The 22,906-nt window shown below is 35.8% G+C and overlaps 2 protein-coding genes and 1 pseudogene across 2 annotated transcripts; 1 reads left to right on the forward strand and 2 right to left on the reverse strand.

The window, feature by feature from the left end:
• The first annotated feature begins 1,502 nt into the window (after nt 1–1,502).
• On the forward strand, nt 1,503–5,093 carry LOC130720312 (O-fucosyltransferase 30-like; annotated as a pseudogene).
• Nucleotides 5,094–8,396: 3,303 nt separating this feature from the next.
• On the reverse strand, nt 8,397–9,740 carry LOC130729507 (auxin-responsive protein SAUR36). The gene has a single exon (XM_057581278.1). It carries the CDS (start codon nt 9,211–9,213, stop codon nt 8,716–8,718), a length of 498 nt encoding a protein of 165 aa, XP_057437261.1. The 5' UTR covers nt 9,214–9,740; the 3' UTR covers nt 8,397–8,715.
• A 4,390-nt stretch (nt 9,741–14,130) lies between these two features.
• LOC130729506 (uncharacterized) lies at nt 14,131–15,597 on the reverse strand. The gene has a single exon (XM_057581277.1). It carries the CDS (start codon nt 15,434–15,436, stop codon nt 14,534–14,536), a length of 903 nt encoding a protein of 300 aa, XP_057437260.1. The 5' UTR covers nt 15,437–15,597; the 3' UTR covers nt 14,131–14,533.
• Between the last annotated feature and the right edge of the window lie 7,309 nt (nt 15,598–22,906).

Consider the following 22,906-nt stretch of genomic DNA (forward strand, 5'->3'; position numbering starts at 1 on the left):
CAAAGTCTCCATGATTGTATCCCAACTTCACAAAATAGTTGTAGGACAACACAAGTTGAAATTCCTGGATCCACCAAAACTTCTTGGAACTCCACTGGTGCTATAATGGCTGAAATCATCATCGACGAACTTTGATTTTCTCTCCTTAACAAATACCACAACCTCCCTTTAACTAGAAAATATTAGGTCAACTAGGTGGCTGCGCGACCGTGGTGGTTTTAAATTACATCAGCACGGGAAAGCTAGGGATGCATGGATGTGTGATTTATTTTCATGAGCATGATCGTTGCCTTTGGCAAGCTTGACTGTGGCCTTTGGCAAGTATGATCGTGCCTCTTCGTCAACACGTGAAACTCCACATGAAGCGTTCTTTTTTGTTTGTTTTTCACTGTTTACTGATTTTTACTCTTCTCACATGCATATTGCAAATATACTTCAAAGCACAAGATAAATGTAAAAGTCAGGAATAAAATCATAGTTAAAGTTACGCATATTTCCTGCTATTTTGACGCACATGGGAGACTAACTTAACCATTCACTCATTAAAAGTTGGACCTCTGACTAATGTTAGGACTCGATTGTAGCACGTGTTAATTCTAGGACTAAAATCACTCGTTTTAAAGATAAGTGACTCAAATCGCACCATTACAATAGATGAGATGAGAGATCAAAGTGTAATTAAACATTATATAAATTAAGTTTCCCTTAAGTATGACGGGTCCATCAAGTTTAGTAGTGTGCATCAAATTTCATAGGCGAATTCTGGGTTATGCATATGAGATAGTATGAGGAAAGTTTCTCCATTTGAACATCGTCAATGTTACACAATCCCTGCAGACCCTTCCTCTCTTTCTGAAACCCAAATCCCGCAAAATGTGAGTTTCTCTCTATATCTGAAAAACTTGTTAAATGCAAATTCTCCGAAAGCATCAATCAATTTCTTATACTCAAAGAATTTAGACATTAAATTTTAATGTCTAAATTCTATTAAATTGTAAAAAGGATAAAATAAAATAAAAACCTGGGTAGTCTAGTGACATTTGAAACATCATCAGTTTATGTCTCAAGATTTGACCTTGACATGAGTATTGTTGCAGATGAGCTATTTCCTTTTTTGATTAATTTCATAATTTGTTTCAGAAATGGATAAGCTTCTGATTATGATTTGTCTCGATTGTGCTTTGCGAAAATTAGAATTGTTTTGAATCATGTTACTGGAATATGGGGAAGAATTCACTTTTTTTATGCTGTTGTATTGATTGAAGCAAAAGGAAGCATAGTAATTTACCAGTTTCCATCACTAGGGAAAAACCATGAACAATTTGAATACCAGCACAACTTCAAGAATGCTATCTAAAAGAAAAACCCTTGACAGAATCCTACGCATTCCTGTGTCTGTCCTTGTCATGTTCCTCTTGTTCATGTTTTTGTATTAACCATTACATGAAACCTGATTCCCTGGAGTGTCTAAATCTTCAACATCGCATGTCCCTTGATGGTCCGGGCAAGCACTTGCCTTAGGGGAGAAATTCATGTGGTATGCGCCTCATAGCGAGTTCAGCAATCAACTTTCGGAGTTCAAGAATGCTGTTTTACTGGCAGGGATACTGAATAGCACTTTGGTGGTCCCTCCTATTCTAGATCACCATGCTGTTGCACTAGGTAGCTGTCCTAAGGTTCAGGTTGTGGATCCAAAGGAGATTCGGATTTCGGTTTGGGATCATGTGATTGAGCTCATTTGGGGTGGAAGGTTAGTATGTTTTGTCACTTGTTGTCAATTTGATGGTGTTTTTCTTTTCTCTCTTTTACTTTTGGAAATGGCTGGTGAAGAAAATTGGAAGCAATAATTCTTAATTTGTGTCAATATCTAGAATTGATCCATACAAGATCAATTAAGTCCATTAAAATTTGATTTTGTTTTTTCATAAACAAACAAAGAACCAAAGAAATGTTCTCTTAAGTCTTTAATTGATGATCAATCATTAGTCATTACTCATCAAGTATAAATTGGAGCAAAGTGGTATGCTATTATCAACTTGAAATTTAGGTGCTGACCATATTGCTCTTTTCTGTTCCATGATTCTTACACTGTATAATTCCTCATATATATAAAATTTATTCAAATAGTAATTGATTAAATTTCTTTTTATTCAATAGTAACGACAACTGTAACTTCATAAGTACAAATTAAAGGGCGTAGCACCTTTCTTTCTATTCCATAATATACAAGTTATAATGAAACTACACTTGACTTGGGCATCTTTATGATTTTCATCCATTTACTTTCTCACAGGTATATATCCATTGCTGAAATTACAGACATCTCATCATTGGTTTCTTCCTCTCTTGTTTGAGTGATAGATTTCAGGGATTTCATTTCAATATGGCGTGGCATCAGCTTTGATTTGGCTTGCTTAAATGATTCAAAGCTGCATTCCTCGGTTTCTGAAAGCCTAAAGCAATGTAAATCTCTGCTAGCTGGGCTTCATAGAATTGTTGAAAAGTGTATGTATGCTGTCAAAGAAGATTGCAGATCTAGTTTGGACTTACCATGCTGATGGTCAAGAGGATGGCATTTGGAAGTCATTTCTCAGCCCGGTACAAAGGGTCAGAGCTATATGTTGATATTCATGAATCTCATCAGGATTTCAATCTTTGACAGGGATGACTAAATTTCTTCCATTTGTCTCAGAAATTATGATTGCCGAAAGGAGTTTGCTAATGTAACCATAAAGGCTCCATTTCTTTGTGCACAACTGAGATTGTTGGATGGGCAGTTTAAGAGTCATCAGAAGGCTACATTTCAGGGGTTAACAGAAAAATTAGAATCTTTGAGGCAGAAAGGCCCTCTTCCCATTCATATTTTTGTAATGGCTGATCTCCCAAGAGATAATTGGACTGATAATTACTTAGGTGATTTAACTAGTGATGCACATAACTATAAGGTCTTAAGAGGGGATGATGAGCTGGTCAGGCAAGCAGCCATTAAGCTCATGGCAGAAGGTCATGGACAGAGGTTCATTACGAATTCGGATAACGCAATTGGTACAAATTATTGCTCCAATCATATGTTACCAGATGTGCTTCTTTATGTTCATCCGTACGCAGTCAGTCGTGCATCTCTTGGTTTTATCGGCACTCCTGGGTCAACCATTGCAGAAAATATAGAACTGATAATTTTTTTTGGCTCAAGTTCATGACAAAATTGGAAAGCTTTGAGGAAAATCACTACAATTAAGGTGCTAAAACCTTGTGGCATGACAGAATGCAAATTCAGTCACATTGTACCATGTCATGATTGTATAAGCCATGTTGATGTTGATGTTGAGTTATCCCTTCTCTTCCCAAATTTTGACAATTAGTCAAGTATGCCAAATCAAAGTCATTTGTTAGGAGACACTGTACAGTTAAGTCATGATTCATATTTCAGGTATGAAGTTCTACTATGTCTGTTTATTTCCCGAAATCAATTATGTGTCTTCATCTTATAGCCTAGTTGAAATTCTTATTTCTTTTCAATCAGAAAGCAATTTCTTCTCAATAAAGAAGCAGTTTTACAAACACACCTCCTTTATGCCAAAAGAACTTTTGATCTTTTATAAAAAATAGCTTATTGAGGTTGCCACATATAGTTTGTTAAACCCAAAAGTCTAAATGAGAGAAGAAAGAGTAATTTAAACCAACACTGGCTCTTCTAGGAGAGAAAAAATGTTATTCACATGGTTTTTGTTTCCTGATGAATTTTTATCCATGGATATATACATGGAAAATTGACTTTGTCTCCTCCTACATTTTACCATATTTGAATTGAATTTGTCTCATTGCATAAATTTCCAAGTTGATGTTGTTTATAGCATGACTCATCCTTTAGCCTCCCAAACTAGCAACTCTACCTATCCTCTCACATGTTGAGTTGGTGCCTGGTGGGGTAAGAGCTGGTAATTACCTTGTATATGAAGGCATTGGCTCTAAGATTTGAGATTTTCTAGTCTTAAGCAAGTTGAATATTTTTCGGCTGCTGAGAACAATTATTTTATTAAATTCCTGCCATATCAATGTGTTGTAGGTGTGCTCATGAAGTATGCTAATTTATGAAGTATACTGGCTAGAATAAGGTTTGAATTCAGTGGTTATGATTCTATTGCTCTGAAATTACTTCCAATGAAAGAGGAGTTAACCACTAAATTAATCCTTAACATATACATCGAATTTAAGTAGTTATTAAACTAAAACTACCCTTTTAAAATCATTGAACTAATCAAAAACATTGTTTCTTTGCTGGCTAACTAAACTTAGTGGTAAACTTTATGAACTGATTTGGGGTTTGGTAGATCTTTAACAGGAGTTGGTTGAAAATGGCTTGGAGATGATTCATGTAGCTGGGATCAATTTGAACCCATTGTTTTTTCATTCAGTGAAATGAGGAGCCGAGACAAAATCAAGAGCTGCGAATGTAGGTTAAAGACAACAAAATGGGAGACAAAGTACTACTATATGATATGCAGGTAATATTAGTCGAAAACATATTCAAGTATCTCTAACAAAGCACATAAAATTTATAAACCCAAAATCTCACTTAGCTTTCAGAAGAGCTACTCTAAAGTTCCATGAATGAAGCGATCTGTAAGATTTTCCTTTTTCCTTAACAACCTAATGTGTTAATTCTTTGGGGTGGTTTTCTTGGCTGTAGCTGGCTTCTTCCTTGGCTGGATATTGGCCTCCTTTTCTGCTAGTTTACTTAATGTTACACCTTACACCAATAATCCAACAAACGGGGCAGCTATTCCAATATGGGTGCCAGATTATGTTTTGGGGAGGTATGTCCTCAAGTACAAGTTAGGATGATGCAGATTTTTATTTAATTAAATTTTGATTGCTACATATGCGATGAACAAAGGATCTATGGATTGCATAATAATATTTCTATGGTTTAGACTTTAGAGCAATCACGGATGTGTACTTTTATATACACAATGATAATGATTGATGATTTTGGCTACAAAATAAAGTATGATGCTACAAAATTGTTTGCCACCAAATGAAAGTAATGTTAATTATTCTAAATTTTCTATAATTAATATACCACTTTTTTAATCTAGCAAAATTATAAAAACTGTTTATTTCGCCGCGTGATCGCGGGCTTGAGTCTAGTTTAATATTGTTCCTTAGCAACTTGCTTGCTTGACCTGTTTATTATGTAACATGTTGAAGCTTTGAGTTTTCAAAATCTGATCTAAGAAATATCGTAGCAACTAGCAAGAAATAAAATTGATAGAAGATAAATTAGTGACATATTTGGGAATCCGTTCACAAAATATAGACTTTTTAATTTCCAATAAGTACATAATTTAAAGGGTATAAAAAAAACATAATTTAAAGGGCCGCGTTCATTAAACATGTGCTTTTGCAACACTCATTTGACACATTAAGTTCCACTCTCATAACTTAAAAAATGAAAATAGAGTTAAGAGAAGAGAAAGATAAGAATTAACAAAAGAGAATGAGAGATGATATGGGTGAAAGAGAAGAGATATAGATAAAAATAAAGGTAAAAATGAATTGAAAATGTAAATGAATCATAACTAAAAAAACATGATTAATTTTGACAGTTCAAAACCACCAAAAAGTATGTACAAATTAAACATCATATATATATGTGGATATAAAGGTGGATGTGGAAAAGAATGGTACAACATTATTCTTTGACAATTTCATACTATTATCATAATCACATTTGTTTTATTATTTTTAGGGGTTGTCTAAATGACCCATGATAAAATTTGGGTTAAATAATTCATCATCCAATTACATTAGAGATAAATGAGTTAGAAATAAATTAATAAATAAAATATAGAAATTTCACCTCACTTATCTTCAATGTGATTGGATGATGAATTATTTAACCCAAATTTTATCATGGGTCATTTAGACAACCCTTATTTTTAACTTTCGTTGATTCTTGTTGTCTGCCCCAATGTGTTGAATGGGTGTCGCACTGCGTATGTTCAACATTAATTTTTGTAGTTTAAATGGTTTGAAATAGTTGAGGATAAAAATCACAGAAACTTTGGTTTTGTTACATCATATGTGGTCATCCTCGTGTCAAAATCACAAACCCATGAATAGGAACGTTTGGGTTAGATATTTGATTATTCTGTTCATGAACTTGGTCACCACGTGGTCCCTTTGCACCTCCTTCATGGAACTGATCCTTGACATTATCGAAACGTCCTGGGCCCTTTGCACCTAGTGGAGGTGGTGACCCTTTCCTTTCTTTTTTTCATGAACCGTTTTGCTTTTGTATCGAATATAATATATGATTACAAATTAAAGATTCTCCACCACCTTCATTATCTTTGGTGACAAAGACACCTCTGGTGAGAAAACGTTGCCGGCATGTATTTCTTTATGCCCATTTCTTTGATGCATTAAGGGCAGAGGGAAAATTTTTTATCCTGAGGGAAAATACCAAGAAAAACTCCTGTACCAAATTTATTACCTAAATTCTTTGAGATAATGAAGTCTAACTGAATTGGCAACTTTTATTTTCCACGCAACTTTTGCTAGGTGATTGATTTATATGAAGAAGATAAGAAAGGAGCTCTTCTGATGGGTTCCACCATCCGAATTCATATTTAGCTCCCTGGTTTTAGAATCATTATATTTTAGATAAAAAATCAAATGATGAGTTTATCTATAAACCCAAAAAAGTAATGCAGTCACTAATCCCTACATATTTACTTCATCACAGTTTATAGCAACTCATTTTAAAGGACACGTCTTTCCTTTATTTATTTGTAATTTGTAATGTCATCCGAGATGTCTTAGAGCATACACAGTATAAGTACTATATCTTATTATTAAGCAACCATACCTTATTTTTTTGAGTTCAAAAAAAAAACCATACCTTATTTTTTTAACTCATGAAGCAAGTTAATGTAGATAGCATTCCAAATAGTTTAAAAGTAACCAACCATATCTTATTATTAAAATAATATTTTTTCCTCTCTTACATTAACAATTCATTCTCTTTAGCTACAATATATATTAAGTGAAAGGAAAAAATACAAAAAAAAAAAATATGGGTTTGCTTATGAAAAATGAAAAACTACCAATATTTAAGTAAAAATTGCATGAGGTGCTTATGGATTGCTTAAATGTTATGTAACGTTTTGGATCAGCCGAAATAATATTAAGTAACTTATATAAGCAACCACCATTGTACATGATCTTAGAATCATATTATAATTGCATCTTCTGACAAGTACTCGATCATGCTCATATCCATGTCTATCATGGGATATCATCTTAGGGCGACCGAGTGATAAAATAAGGTAATATAAGGTATGATAAAAATATTATGAGATGTTTTATTCATATTTTAAAAAAGTGGATGATATACGTCTCTATATAAAGACTTTAATTTCGTATTGATTCAGTAGGATAAGTACATAAATTGTATCATAAAAGTAACTCAACAATGACTATTCAGACTACAAATTAATTCTCATTTGACACCCCCTTTTAATTTGTAATTGTTGACTGCTCTATAAGTCTCAAAGAAATTAGTGGCATGGTTGACAGTTGTAGGTATACCTTAAAGAATAAAAAAAAAATTATTTTTCATTTGTCCATGGTTATTTAATGCTGAAAGTTTCATAAATATGTGTTTTAAAAAAATAAATATATAATTTTAATTAGTATGCACCGACTGTGCAAAAAATATACACAATCACTCAATTAAAATTTATTGATTTTTCATGTCATTATTAAAAATGGAGAAATTTGACTTGATGCATGTGTATAATTGTATACAACTTTTGAAACAGTCAGTTTATGTTAAATCCTAAAAAAATTAGTAGCAAATAAATTAGAAAACAAAAAAAAAGAAAAAAAAAGTCAAATTGTATAGATTATAGTTCAATATCATTATCGTCATTATTATTTTAAGTATACTATTGAGACTATCATTATCACCATACATAAACTCACCTTATTGCGATATAGACTATACCAAAATGATAATAATTTTCATGAATTTTAAGAAATATAGTGTCTAATATTGATACTCTAACAAGTAACAACCAATGATTATGTGCAACATATGAGAAACAATTATATTTCTTTTTATTTAATTAAAATTATAATTTATTTTTTAATGTGGCAGAATACAATTACATGCCGGTGTAAAAAAGATTACAAGGTGTTCTGTACGAAACTTAAATCCAAATATACGCATAATTTAAACTATTTTTTAAATTAATAGCTATTCCAAATGTTATTAGTGCCGTAACTTTTTTTTGTCATAGTAGTATCTTTTTTTATGAGCTCATAGTATTTATCATTGCCCATAGGTGTGACTAATTCATTTTCTATGGATACTTACACTGAACAACTGACCATAAAATGTGATTCATTCTTATAAGTAAGGATCAAACCTTAATTTGATGGTTAATGGATCAGGAGCTAGCCATCAGACCACACCTCGCAATTGTCATCGTAGTATCTAGATGTGAACTAATATGAAGGATACATACAACTAAATATACAAAACTATATAGGATGAACATAGTTCAAGGTTAAAATACTATTATGCTAAATTTAAGGATTAATTTGACTATTTCATTACATATACTGAGGATGAATTTGATTGTTTACTCCAAAAAAAAAACTTGGTTTCCCACTTATATTGGGAAATCAAACAAAAAAATCACCTCAGCGTGTCCACGCCAATCCTAAACGAGTATTAATTCCGGATCCAGCTGCAATCCGGGTCTTGACCCGTTCAAACTCGGTGACCCGGCAAGGGATGGTGATCCCTCCGTGGTGGTGGAACCCAAACTCGTCCTCCGCCTCCTTCAGCAACTCCCCAAACAGAGGGTGGTTGAAGTATATCACCGGCACCAGAACCCGGTGTAACTCCCCATCCTCCTCCCCCACGTACACGGCCAAGTGCCCTTTTGGTACCTTCGGATCCAGGTTGGATCCTAACTGGGCATAACCCGACCCGTGGTGTCTCACCGTGAGCAAGGACGTGGCACATGCTGTTAGCTTTCGACCCCACTTGAGGAGCTTAGTGATGGCCAATGATTTAGAAGGAGAAGGACCACCACCACCAAGGCGATGATATCCGGGTCGGGTACGGGTTCGGATCTTCCATCCGATCCATCTAGAGACCCGCTTTCCGAACTTGAATCCGTGAATCTTCACCATTGTCAGAGTGAGGAAACACTACAAAATTTAAGTGGTCTTTTTTGGGTTAGCTAGCATGTGGTGGGGTTTAAGAGAAGGGCCATGGGTCTGCTGTGGACATGGCTAGGCGAAACTGCGTGAGGCAAATCTCAGAGAGTGATGTTGGTATGTTTGACATGGTTTTTCAAAGAAACCTTAATTTACGTACCTTCCCATGAGATCCAAAATGATGGTAAAGTGAGGTTTTGAAGAACACAAAGCCAAAGGTTTTGGAAAAGGTTAAGAGTTTTCAGGAGCTTGTGTTGTGCGAGGAAGTCACAGGGAAGTGACTTGGGTTTGGGTATTGCTATTTGTTAGGTGGTGCAGAAGATACAGGGATATTGGAGAGAGAGAGGTTCCAACATATATAATATTGGAATTGGAAGAACCCGGTACGAGAGAATATAAGCACCACCAGGTAAATTTTGCTTTTTTGATCCGAGGCTATTGGAATTGGAAGAACCCGGTAAAACAGACACAAATTGCGTACAAATTTGGAAGTTGAAAGTTTGGACACATCTCAATTCTCAAAGGACACCAAGAGCCACACACATTTTCTTCAGTCAAATCAATATCTAGCCAATATATATGCATGGAGATTTTTAAGAATTTGGCCAACATCTATCTTAATTTATATGATTTTTTTTTAATTGTGGTCCTTTACAATATAAGACTTTTCTCAGGTTCTAATTTGTATGTTCATCTTTAAGGAAATTTAGCTTATTTACCACTAGACAATGGTCAAATACCCTGTTGTTTGTGATTTAATTTCTGAAGGTGATTGTTGGTGATCATTTTTTCATAACATGTTAAAAGCACATTTAGAAGAAAAACACATTTTGAAGATTGGAAACAAAGACTACCATTAAATAATGCAAACACAACAAAAATGTTTTTTTTATCAACATCCAACAGTCATGAAATTAATCCTTTTAAGGTTTAGAGAGTATATTTAGTGGGTAGTCCTCTCGCAACAAATTTTTCTCCAAATACACTATTCAATGGTCGAATCTTCAACTAAAAAGAACTCAACTATCAACTAACTGTGTTGGAAAGAAAAATGCTTTAAGATAAACAAGTGAAAAATAACTATATTCTATAGTGTACCCTCCGAGCTCGGTGACCCCAAACCCGGCTTAAGGGGTGGGTCATACTTCAAGTCTAGTACACTCAACGCATATATGACATAGGGGTTTTGACCCTCCGAGTTTGCTGACCTCAAACCCGGCTCAAGGAATTGGTCACACTTAAAATCCATTAAGCTCATCGCTAGCAACTCCAGGGACAAAATGTGGCTTAATAAGAGAGCTTTGGCCTAACAACTAGAGTATCTTCACTTATTACGAATTTTAAACCCTAAGGTAAGTGCTTCAGTGCCTTAGCCTATGTGGAGAATTTTGAGGGAACATATAGGATTTTGGGTGATTATTTTGTATAAAATTTCTCTTTTGTAAAACTATATTTTCTTTTTTGTCCACATATAATAAATATATATAAATTTACAGTAAAGTTTATGAATGTTTTAAAAAAAGTAAATAAATGCAAAGTTTTATCATAATCCAATCTCAAATTAATTATTGTTCCACTACGATTTTGTTAATCATACTTTCTCTATTTCTGTTTATATAAGTAATTTTTTTAAAAGAATAATAAATATAAATTACTTTATAAAATCAAAGAGTTATTTAATTTTTTTCCAAAAATTACCCTCGTATTTAAAAATGAAAGACATAGTCAGTTTTGAAAAGTTTTAATTTGAGACACAAATTCATAAGAAAGAGAAACTTGCTGTTATTAACTATTTTTTTAATAAATAGAATTAGATAAAAGTGATTTATAAATAAAAAAAACGGAGTAAGTTTTTTTTTAATAGTAAGTATTTTATATTTGAACATTTTAAAAAAAAAAGTATTTTATATTTGAAAATTGAAAGTGCCTTCCATGAGGGTCCACTCTTGAATTGAAGCATTAACAAGAGAAGAGAAGCTTCTACGCAAGTCATTTCCTAGAAACTGTTAAACACTCTCCATGTACGCAACTAATTTAGAACAATAATAAAGACAAAGAAGCGCCTTATTCATCTTTTGTTTGAGTACGATTATTGGTATAACATTTGGTAAAAAATTCTAGAAAAAAACCGAAATTATTTGGCAATGACAACGAAAAAATATGCCAATTGCTAAAAGTAATCGAAAATGTATTTTCACAAAAAACTGAAGAACCAGCTAAGGATACAAAAATTGGTAAGAAATAAAAGCCGTGGAAACTCCTCCTACATTGAAATGTGACTTTTGCAATTGACCACATGAAAATGTCCAATGCAGAGGAATGAAAATGATAGCTAAGGTAATCGAGTAGAATCATCCCAATTTCTCTTGAAGAGGTCAAGGGAAATCTAATCAAGGACCATCAAGCAGAAGAGACCTCAAGGTTCATTTCCAAGTGACTCAGTTACCTATTCCAGGGAATATTGTAAGGCAGTAGAATTGAGGAGGGGTAAAAAGATCGAGGAGCCACAAAGAAAGAGGGTTGTAGATGAAGGAGGACAGAAAAAGGAATTTTTTAGAAAGGTCAAAAGATGATGAACAAGTAAAAAATTAGAGTGAAAAAAAAAATTGATGAAAAGAATAAGAGTAAATATGAGAAAAAGAAAGAATTAAAATACAGAGAGAAGAAAAGAAAACTAATATCTCTTGAGAAATATGCAAAGGTACCCTTTCCAAATGTGTTGTTGAAAAAGAATATGGAGAAGCAATTCTCTAAGTTCATGGAGATGTTCAAGAAGCTGTAAAACAACATTTTATTCTCGGAAGCATTGGAGTGAAAAATACCTAACTATGTCAAGTTCATGAAGGACTTTTTTTCAAAGAAGATGAGGTTTGGTGATGAAAACAAAACTGACATACTTATTGAAGAGTCTAGTTCTATTCTTCAAAGAGAGCTCCTTCCTAAGGTAAGAGAGTATTAAATTAAGGCTTAAGAGAAGAAACATGCCCCACAAAATGAGGAACTTCCATGCTATGTTGGAAAATATTAATTAGCTCATCAACAACAGAATACAGCACTGATACCATTGGTGTAAAGAGCCTTAGCCTAGGACCATCACTCACAACAAGTATCAAAACCAGTATAGATATTATGAAAAGAAGAATCTACACCTATAAACTAACACAACATAGTACACAGTAGTGCATCATTCTTCTACCAAATTTCCTTATCAATCTTGACATCCCCAAGCTTAGATATGAGATGATCTTTTTAAGTCTTGTCCAATGCACCACTTCTCAACAGCTTTGGACCATAAGAGATAGTTGGAGGAACCCACCATTTATTCTGTTGCAATAGCTATCGTTGGAAATGAAAGTCGTAGAAAAAGGCTCTGACTTTCCTGTATTGGCCATGAGAAGAGGAAAGAGATGCTAGATGGCCACAAACCTGAAAACAGAAGGAAAGAAAGGAAAATGGACCACAAAAGTGGAATCCTGGCATAAAAACAACCAAGAAGAAATAAATTGGTGGTGGCGACAATGGTGGCCAGCAGAGGTTGGCAGTGACGGGAGGTGGCAGATCTGGATTGCCGGAAAGAGGCAACCCCAATGGTGGTAGCGGTGAAAGTAACTCTCACCGAAGAGATTGGGATCTAGCAAAAAGAAGAGAAACTGGCAGGCTGTTTTCCGGAGATTGGCGGTGGTTATTCTAGCGGCGCTGGAATGGTGACAGCAAGGCGAACTGAACAACACCGAAGGTGACAGAAACGGACACTGGTCTGAAAAGGTCGTCAGAAAGGTCGCCAGTAAAAAAAGGGGGTCGCCAGAAAAAGAGCCAAAATACCTAAATTCGAGCTCTAGATACCATGTAGAAAGAAAGTTCAAAGGACTTAAATAAATTCATTGTTGTTTCTTGACAAGAGACCAACATATATATACATCTTAGAACTTGGCATTAAGCCCAAACTACCTTATCACTTTATACAAACTAACTACTATACATTAACAACCTTACAGAAGTATTTACTTTTCCTCTAAGAAATAACTCAATCAAGTAGAAAGGAACCTTTGAAGAGTTACTATTATTATAATTACTACTAAACAAGGGATCTCTTTAACTTATTTCGAGACTAAAACAAAGGCTAGGAACACCTCTTTTTTACTACAGACTATATTTGCATAATATGTTATGTACATGGATAAACATATGACAAACTTAAATTCAGCTAAGGAAACAAAAAATATATATCATGCTTTATTGTAGCAAAGCCGCAAAAGTAAGCCACTAATAATAGTTCCTATCATGTCAGAAAAACACCTATCCAGCCATCCCAAAAATAATATCTAAAATCTCTAACAGCCCTGCACTCATGTAAACTGGAGCACAATTAACTGTGATTGATCAATGCCAGCTATGGCCAAGGTAGAGAAAGAAACATTGCCAACTGCAAACTGATATTGTATCCTGAAACTTTGTTGAACAACAATCTAAGGGACAAGGTACGGATCATTAGGGGCATGCTGCAAGTACATATTCGAAATCTTAAAAAGGCACATTCTCCTTCACAGAAGTAAATTCTGGCTTGAGATTTCCTGACTTAGGCTCATTATTATTGTTTCAAAACTACAAAAATGCATAGTTTTACCTTCAGTAGCTATTGCAGATATTTTGCACAAAACTGATATCAATATCCCAACTAGGGAAGAAAATTTATTCATCAATTAATCATGGTAAAATACTAAAATTTATTTGTATACGAACAATACAGCAATCATCAAAAAGCACACAGGGAAAATCTGCAACATATAATTTGCTTCCCACATTTCTTAAAATCAGAAAAAGCATACCAATATTTCAAAACGTGTAATATCCAACCAGTTACATAAGCAGAAAAATCAATGTAAATAAAAATTGGAAAAACCAATCATCTTTGTGATTGCTCAATTCTAAAATATATATGCATGAAAAATATCTCACCCCACTAGGCCCAAAGGGCATGTAACAGTAAACGGTGTGTAATCAAGAAACATAATTAAAATCTCTAGGAAAATTTATTAGTGTTCAATTCCTAATTATATATACATGAACTTAGGACTCAGCCCAATCCTTCAGCCAGAATATGTCTACTCAGTAGAGTTTCTCATCCTAATAAACAGATATTTCATGATTATAAGATAATACAAAAGTCATAGTAAACCATGAACCGAAAATTGAATAGAAGCCTCAAATACCTTCTTGTTGATCAACAGGTTAAGCATTCGTTTTAATCAGCAGACACGAACTAAAGAGCATTATTCCTTTGGACAAACTTCCCTTACTCCTGCACAAGCTCCTTATAATACTTCAAAGCACCAACCATGTCTCTCTCGAAGACCCTTATACGAGCAAGAACCTTACTGAAGAATCTAAGGTAACTCCTTATATCTGCATTCTGCCTCTCACATCTACTTATTGCAACCTTAATACCCTTCAACAAGTTGGTACATTTATCAACCATTTCCAGATACTCAAATATACAATCATGATGAGCCCTGTGACAATCCTGGTCATTCTCCAATATCTCTTCAAATCCAACCTTCACAAGCTCCAACTTCTCACTGCAGCTAAAAACTTGTGCTTTCAACACTTGCCAAGCTTCTTCATCATCAGATTTCATTTTATCAAAACTGTGCACAACAGGGACTCTCTCTTTGAGCTTCAAGAGCAGAACAGAATGACCATGATCTGGTTTACTTCCAAGAAAATCTCCAATGTCAGTCTTCTCATCCAGTAATTCTTCCTGAATGGAAACCACAGAGGACAGTGATGATGGTAACGCCTTGCTGGTAAAACCCTTTTGACAAAACCCCAGAATGAGAAACGCTGATGCAGCAGTTATGGTTGCAAAGGAGGGAAGTTTACGAAGAGTGTTGAAAATATGAGAAGATTTGGCTTCTGGGTATTGGATAGGAGGGTCAAAGGAGGGAAGTTTGGGAAGAGGGTTGAAAATTTGTGGAGTTTTGGGTTCTGGGTATTGGAGATTTTGCACAGGAGAATCAGAAGGAGGTGATGATGATGATGATGATGATAGTGATGATGATGAAGCTCTAATGGAAGGTGAAGGTGATGAAGGTTGTGAGAGGAAAAGAGAAGGAGAGATGGAAGGAGAAGGAGAATGGTAGTGGATGGAGGAGCATTGAGGTTGGTGACTGTGGTGAAGACTAGACAGGGCCTCCATTGATGATGGATGATGGTGTTGTGTTTTGGAAAATTGAATGTCAAAGGTTCTCTATTCTCAAAGCAAACAAGGGTTTGTGTCTCCCTCTTTCACTATGGTTGGTTTACAAAGGAGTTAGTATTTCCCTTTGTCTCTTTGAGAAAACAATTGGATTGAAGTTGTTAAACCCTTTCATTATTCGTGTTTTACAAAGTTAGAAGTATTAATAACAACATTGATCATCATTTAAGATAATAATTTCAATTTCAAAAAGATGATAATTTCAATGTTAAGTATCAATATTAATTTTTCATAATTATCAATATTTAAATAATAAATTTTAGAGATTTAAATTATTTCTATAATTATTTAAAAGTACTTGATAAAATCTTTAAAGATCAAATGACATGTGTTAATCTCACATGTCATGTGAAAGATCTGAACTTTTAATTACTTTTTTAATGAAATATGATAGTCAGTATTATATTATTATTTCTCGCACAATTTTAATTCCCCTCTCTCTCTCCATCTATTCATTAATAACCCAAATTTCATTAAAATATAATTAAAGGCTTAGATCTTCATATGAGGGGATCCAATCCCAATGAATCTTAGGGCTCATTTGGCAAGTTGTATGATAGTATAAGCTTATACAATACATTATAGACTTATCTATAGTTTGGTGCTAACATTGTATTGTATAAGCTTATACATCAATCCCCTCTTATACATTAAAAGGATGGATTATTTAATTCCCCTTATAGATGATGGATAAGACATGATAGGAGTGTGATGTATAAAGTTATATGAAAATATTTAATCCACTGTCACCACCACCATCCTCCACCACTCTTCACCACCACCGCCTTCACCCTCCACCCCCACCACCGCGACCTCCATTACCACCCTCAACCACTGCCACCACTATCGTTGTCGTTATCGCCCTCGCCTCCACCATCACCCTCCACCACTGCCACCATAGTCGTTTCCGCTATTACCGCCACCACCACCTTAACAACCATTCAGTGTCACCACTACCACCTCTGCTGTCACCACCCTCCATCACTGCCACCATCGCTGCCGCCATTATTGCAGACGCTTGGTCGCCATCGCTTCTTTACCATCCACTAACTTCATTCTCATTTTTATAGTGTATATCATTATTCAATATGTCATGAAAGATATATTATTATTACTTTAAACTAAATGATGAATTATACCTTGTATGACTAAACACTATATAGTATTAAATTTTTATTAGATCTTATACTATCAGACCTTAAACTATACAACATACCAAACGGGCACTTATTATTTAATATTAACTATCAAAAATTTAAAGAGACTAGTTGCGGGAAATTTTTGCTTCTTTGACTTAAGGCAAGGGTTAGAGCGGCTTCGAATCAGACAGGTGAGGAAGCATTTCAGCGGAGGTGGTGGGTGGCTTAGAGTCCTTTGGCAGGTAGAGGACTTGATGAAATTTATGGTACCATTATCTGAAGCTTGTTTAAGTTTATAGTTGACTTTGTTTAATTTGCAAATCAGGGTGAAGGGTCATTTTCGTCCCTAAAGTTACAAGCGTCAGATATTTTAGTCTATATTTTATTGAAATGTCGTTTGTGGTCCCTGAAGTTGCAAAACGTCAATCACGTTAGTCTCTTGGTTGGATCCCGTTAGTGAACGATAACGGCCAAGGTGATTTGGCTCATTATGTGCCCCTATGGACTTTCCACGTGGATTTAAATATTGAGGAAATTTTTTGGAAAACTTAAAAACTTCAATTTAGTCCCTGGCCAAAATTCACCAATCAGAAAAGTTTCAATCTCTCCATCGGAAAAATTTAACCTGCACAAGTAAAAAATTGTGTAAAGTTGCACAATCACATTTTTACCAATAATAGCAAGTTTTTCAATTTTATTTAAAAAATATAATTAAATACTTAATTATTAGTAAATTTTTTAATGATGGTTTAGGTTAATCCTAAGCTCTCTCCAGTCTCCATCCTCTCCCAAAAACCCTAATACCCAGATCCCTTCCATCCATAGCCGCCGGCCACCACTCTCACCCTCTCTCCTACCCGCGCGGCCGCCACACAACCACCGTCATCATCTTTCCATCTCCACCATCATTCTCTTCTTCACGACGCTGGCCGCACATGGTTATTGCCGCGGTGGCACAAGACACAACAGTGAGGAGGCGCGGTGGGGGGTTCTGGTCGTGGCGCGGTGGCTGAGGGTCTGGTGCGAAGAAATCCCCTCCCTTTTATCTCCCTGTCTTCTTCTTGGCTCTGTTCTGGGTGGGGATTTTTAAGTTAGGTTCCTGGGTTCGTGCTTGTTTGTTGGGTAATTGATGGCTCAGTGTGGTTGGGTATGGAGGCCGATGTCGGTTGTGTTCCGATCTGGGGTTTCTGGGTTCCGATCTGGTATTTCAGGCTTAGTTCACCAAACCCATCACCCAAATGGTGCCCCGGTGCTCATGGAGGAACCCACAGATTTTTAGATAAAGAGAAAGTGGAGCAATGGAGCAGAGCGATGACGATCTGGCCCACCTTCCTTTCTTCTTCTTCCTTTCATGATTTGTATGATTTATGGGTTTGGGGTTGAACCCGGGTGGGTGTTGCTTGAAGATGAAAAGTGTGAGACCCAAGTTTTTAAGCTCAGAATAAATTAATTAAATTCATATTCACGATTAGGTTTCGATGTAACGTGAAGGAAGAAAAAACTGAACAAGTGTTCATTAGATGGAATAAATTATGAAGGTGATAGTTCAGGAAAAGGTTAAGGATAATATTAGAATCGATGTAACTTGTGACGCAAGAATCATTCGCTTATACATAGGACAAGAACCTTAGGAATCGATTAATTTAACCCTTGGAACACTATAGGAATAAATTCCAAAAACCTTCAAGAGGAATATAAGAATTTCTCTTATTCATTTTCATGACAAGCTTTTCGACACGAAACCCTGGGTTGTACAAACGTCAAATTCCAATACTCGGAAGTTTGCCGAAACTAAATCACTGATAGTTCAAGAAACCTAAAATCAACGGACGATGAAGACTTTTTCTATTCGGAGCTTCAAACGAAGATTTCACACGCGAGCACCTATTTCTCTCGATGTTTCTAATCTTTCTTCAGAACGAAGTTTTCTCATCCGACGTCAACTGCAAAAAGTAACTTTTCGGGTAAAATCGATTTACACCGACTTTGGATCGTTTGATTTAATTCCAAGAAACCTGTTTTGAGTTCTGGAATTTTGTCGCCAGAACCTATCTTAGAATTCACGAAGGAACGCGCAAGAAAAATCGGAATCGCGAAATTTTCATTTTTCCGCATTTTCCAAAACCTATAAATAGCAAGAAAATGAAAAATTTTCAAAAACCAAACCCATTTTCACCCTTGAACCCGCGAGCTTGGAGGAAGAGGGAGGAGAAAAGATTTTCGCCGTTTCCTGCTTGATCGCTGCACCGTTCGTTGCTACGCGTAAATCTCGAGGTATAGATGTTATTCCTTACTTCTGATTGTCAATTCTGTCGCTTTTCTCTATGTCTTTCTGTGCTCAAAGTTTTGAGCTTTTTGTAAAATTGTCCAAATAACTTGATTTCATTGTCTAAACTTATTGCTTACATGCCCCAGAGCATGAATATCCAGTTGTTTTCTGCTGAATCTCGTCGAATTGCCGCCGAGTTTCAATTCTACTCGAAATACCCATTTTTGGCCAAAGCTTCGTTCTTTCGGTTTAAAACTCTCGACTTAGCTTAGTGTCAGTAGGATTAGTTGTCATAAACGTCGTTAGTGACATTTCTATCTAATTTGTTTTTCGAAATTCCAATTTTGAAATTCCGAGCTAAAAATATTGACCAAAATACCCCTGTGACAATTTTCGACCCGATAATTTTTCTGAGAGTTTCCCTGGCCTAGATATCGCCTAAGAATACCTAGGAATTAAATTAGATCGAAGAAAAAGTTCGGGAAGCCCTATTTTGATAGTGGCCGAAACTTATATGCCATGATACCGTGTCCAAAAATAATTTTTGGGTCTGAATGACCTGAGTTATAGCGTAGGTCTCTCCGTTGTCAAAATTTTGGCGTTGGTTTCGTGTCATTCCGAGTTCTGTAGCTCGAGTTATGCACATTTTAGCGAATAAAGTGTTTTTGTACAAAACTTGAATCGAGTCTAAACTCATCCATTCGGGGAAAGCCCTTTCATACGTGCCTAGATGTTGTACTCTGAAGCTTCTTGAGCTTTGTCTAACTTTAGTTAGTATTGTTTCGATTATATCGACTTAATTTGATTGATTTTTGCTTTGTTTGCTCTAAGGTTCGTTTGTGGAAACCTTGGGCTTGACTGAGCAAGCTCGTGAGCGAGACCTGCACTGCGAGACTAGAACAACTCGAGGTTATGACAACTTACTTACCAGCTATTTGTATTGTAGGCTTCGATAACTTCGACTTGAATATTGCTTGATATTGAAGATTGCATTGAATGTTGATTATCGCTTTGAACTGGAAAATGTTTTCTGGAGGCTTCGGCCGAGTGAACTTATATGAGACGTGTGTCTCCGTTTTCTGAGAGGTTTCGGCCGTTTACTGGTTTCTGTCTTATGATTTACGCACAGAATTATTGTTGTATTGCTTCTTATAGCTTGAGATATTGATATTGTTGTCGAATCGTGCGCTTTGACGCAATTGCGGAGTGTAGGACATTTGAATTGATTTTCTTTGATCATTCGGGTTGAAAGAATAACCCTAGGCAGGTCCTGACCTGAGGTCTGAGATCTAGCCCTCTTTGAAATACTTAGACTTTTCCCGGGGATTATATTTGGGAAATTTGGGAAACTTTGAATAGTTGGAATATGGAACTTGGATTTCGATAATAAACCTCATAACTTGATCAACTCAACTTGAAATGCTTTGATTAATTAACGAGACCTTTAGGAAAATTTAAGAGTTGGAAATGATTGTGAAAAACGGGAAATAGTCGAAAAGCCTTGAACTTGAGATGATTTGATGGTCGTCACGGGGATGAACCATAGTGACCATGGAAATGTCACTGAGTGCAATATGTACTCCGGCTTTTCACAGCCTAGTCGCAAAGACGACTTTGACCTTCGGGTCCTTTTAAATTGAGATTTGTGGTTAAACTCGTACATGTGAGGACGATTCGATGTTTGGTTAACCATATTGCATTATGCATACGTTTGGGGTTTGGGACGGTCAAAAGACTAGGCCTTCACGAAGAACACCAAGAGTGTATCTTCGACATTGCGGCGCGAATCCGTATGTCCAAACCCGACGGGTTGGGCCGATTCGGCAATAATTGTTGACACGCGCGGATCCATATATTCAATCTGATGGGTTGGATCGATTCGGCGGTAGTCACTCAGGCACGCGTGAGTCCGTATGTTCAATCCGATGGATTGGATCGATTCAGCGATTGCCATTTTACCTCGCGTGAATCCGTATGTTCAATCCGAGGGATTGGATCGATTCAGCGATAACCTTTCGACTCGCGCGGATCCGTATGTTCAATCCGATGGATTGGATCGATTCGGCGATAGTCATTGGACACGCGCAACGTCCATATGTTTGGCTCTTTTGAGTGAACCGACTTGGCGTTGTCATTTGTTGCATGTGCGAGTCCGTATGTTCAACCCGATGGGTTGGATCGACTTGACATGCCTAATTGTTGGGATCATCTTTTGAGCATGACATTGCATTGGCATGCCATGCACCTAACTATATTTGTTGATGTGTTGAAGATCCAATTGTTATTTGTGATTTGATGTTGATAAACATCGTTATATATCTTGATGATTTAATGTTGATGACATGTTAAGTATATACCTTAAGATAGGCAACTGAGAACCTATATAAGTATATACCCCCTTTATCACATGTTGTTTGTATATCTATTGTATTCCGTGAGTTGACCCTAGCGCCTTGGCTTTGGTTGCATGTTTGTGTTTGGGCGGTCGGCCTGCTGCCAGGCGTCCGTCAGTCGATTCGTGATGATTCGTCCCTCGAGGAGGACCAGGAGCGTAATGACTTTTACTGAAGCTTTCGGCGATGACCCGGACTGAATGCATGACCATATGAGGGTCGATGATTGAAGTATAGGGTATGGGTGTTTAGAGCCTACTAAGGTTGGGTGTTAGTGTCATAGCTCTGATTTTCATTTCTTAATTTGGGGCAGGGTAGGTCCCCGACTATTAGCTTTTTGTGTGGTTCCCTTCCATGAGGATCACAAGGAGTTTGTCGGACGTAGGAGGTATTTTGGAAGCCGTTATGGGCTAACTTACTTTCTTGGAGGACTGTATTTATAAAACTTATGACTCTATCTATGGGTCGCACTTGTTTGCCGTTGGGCAATACTTTTAGTTACTTGATGTTACTTTCTGTCACTTGAGGACACTCGTGACGATGTTTTTAGTTGCAGCAAGGGCTGTATTTATATTGTATATTAGTCGCTGTTAATCGCGATTGAGTTGAGCCTTTATTTCGACAAGTCATTTTATTTAAACAAAACGAAAAAAAAATATTCACGTTTTTTTATTCCGCTTTATTTTATTTTTGAGTTACTAAAGTGACACCCGAAAATCGGGGTGTTACAAAAAGCATTGATGAAAGTTGAAGATGGTAAAACTGAAGAATGGGTTGGAAGAGAATGGAAGATTGATGGTGATGATGAAGAAATTCTCGGTTGTAAATTGAAATCAAAATCATGAATGGGCATATGTTGATTCTTGTCTTCTAAACATATAATTTGGATCTGAAATGTTAAATCACGTTGATCTTATCTTCTCCCAGTGTTTGATTTTTTTTTTCCTATTATTGAAGTTTCTTAAAATTATTAATTATTATGTGCACTCTTGTGAGTTTTTAAAGTCCGGGGAACGAAGAAGATGGATGATGAAGATGAATGTCATAAGGTTAATAAGAAAGAGGGTTAAGGATAAATATTATAATTAGAAAATTTGTTTTTTGATTTTTTTTTAAAAAACCTGGAAAACCTACTATTGTAGGTCAAAAGGCACTTGTGTAACCTTACACAAGCTTCTACATGTGTATGCTAAATTCCTCCCTCTCCATCATCTTCTTCCTCCTCATCATTTTACCCATAAAAAATAATTGAACATGATAAAAAACTCTCATTTTTCTTGATCATCTCATAATAAGAGGTTGGGACATATATAAAATGTAAAAGAAAAAAAAAGTGTTGGTTGATGAAGGACCCGCCATTGGGTGGCCCATAAGAAAGCCCATTAACTTCTATTCTGATCATAGGATCGCCACCTACAAGAGGAAACAAAATGGTTGGTCTGGAGAATAGACACTTGATTTATAAGTTTCTAGTAATACAAATGACCATACTATCACGTGTGCTTCTCACTACAACTTTTTCACCCTTAGAGTTTATAAAGAAGAAAAAAGTAATAGGATGGTAACTCCAATAATGTCACTTTGATTGATGATAACATTGAATACGTCC

Source organism: Lotus japonicus, chromosome 1 (assembly GCF_012489685.1).
Source record: "Lotus japonicus ecotype B-129 chromosome 1, LjGifu_v1.2".
Lineage (NCBI taxonomy): Eukaryota > Viridiplantae > Streptophyta > Magnoliopsida > Fabales > Fabaceae > Lotus > Lotus japonicus.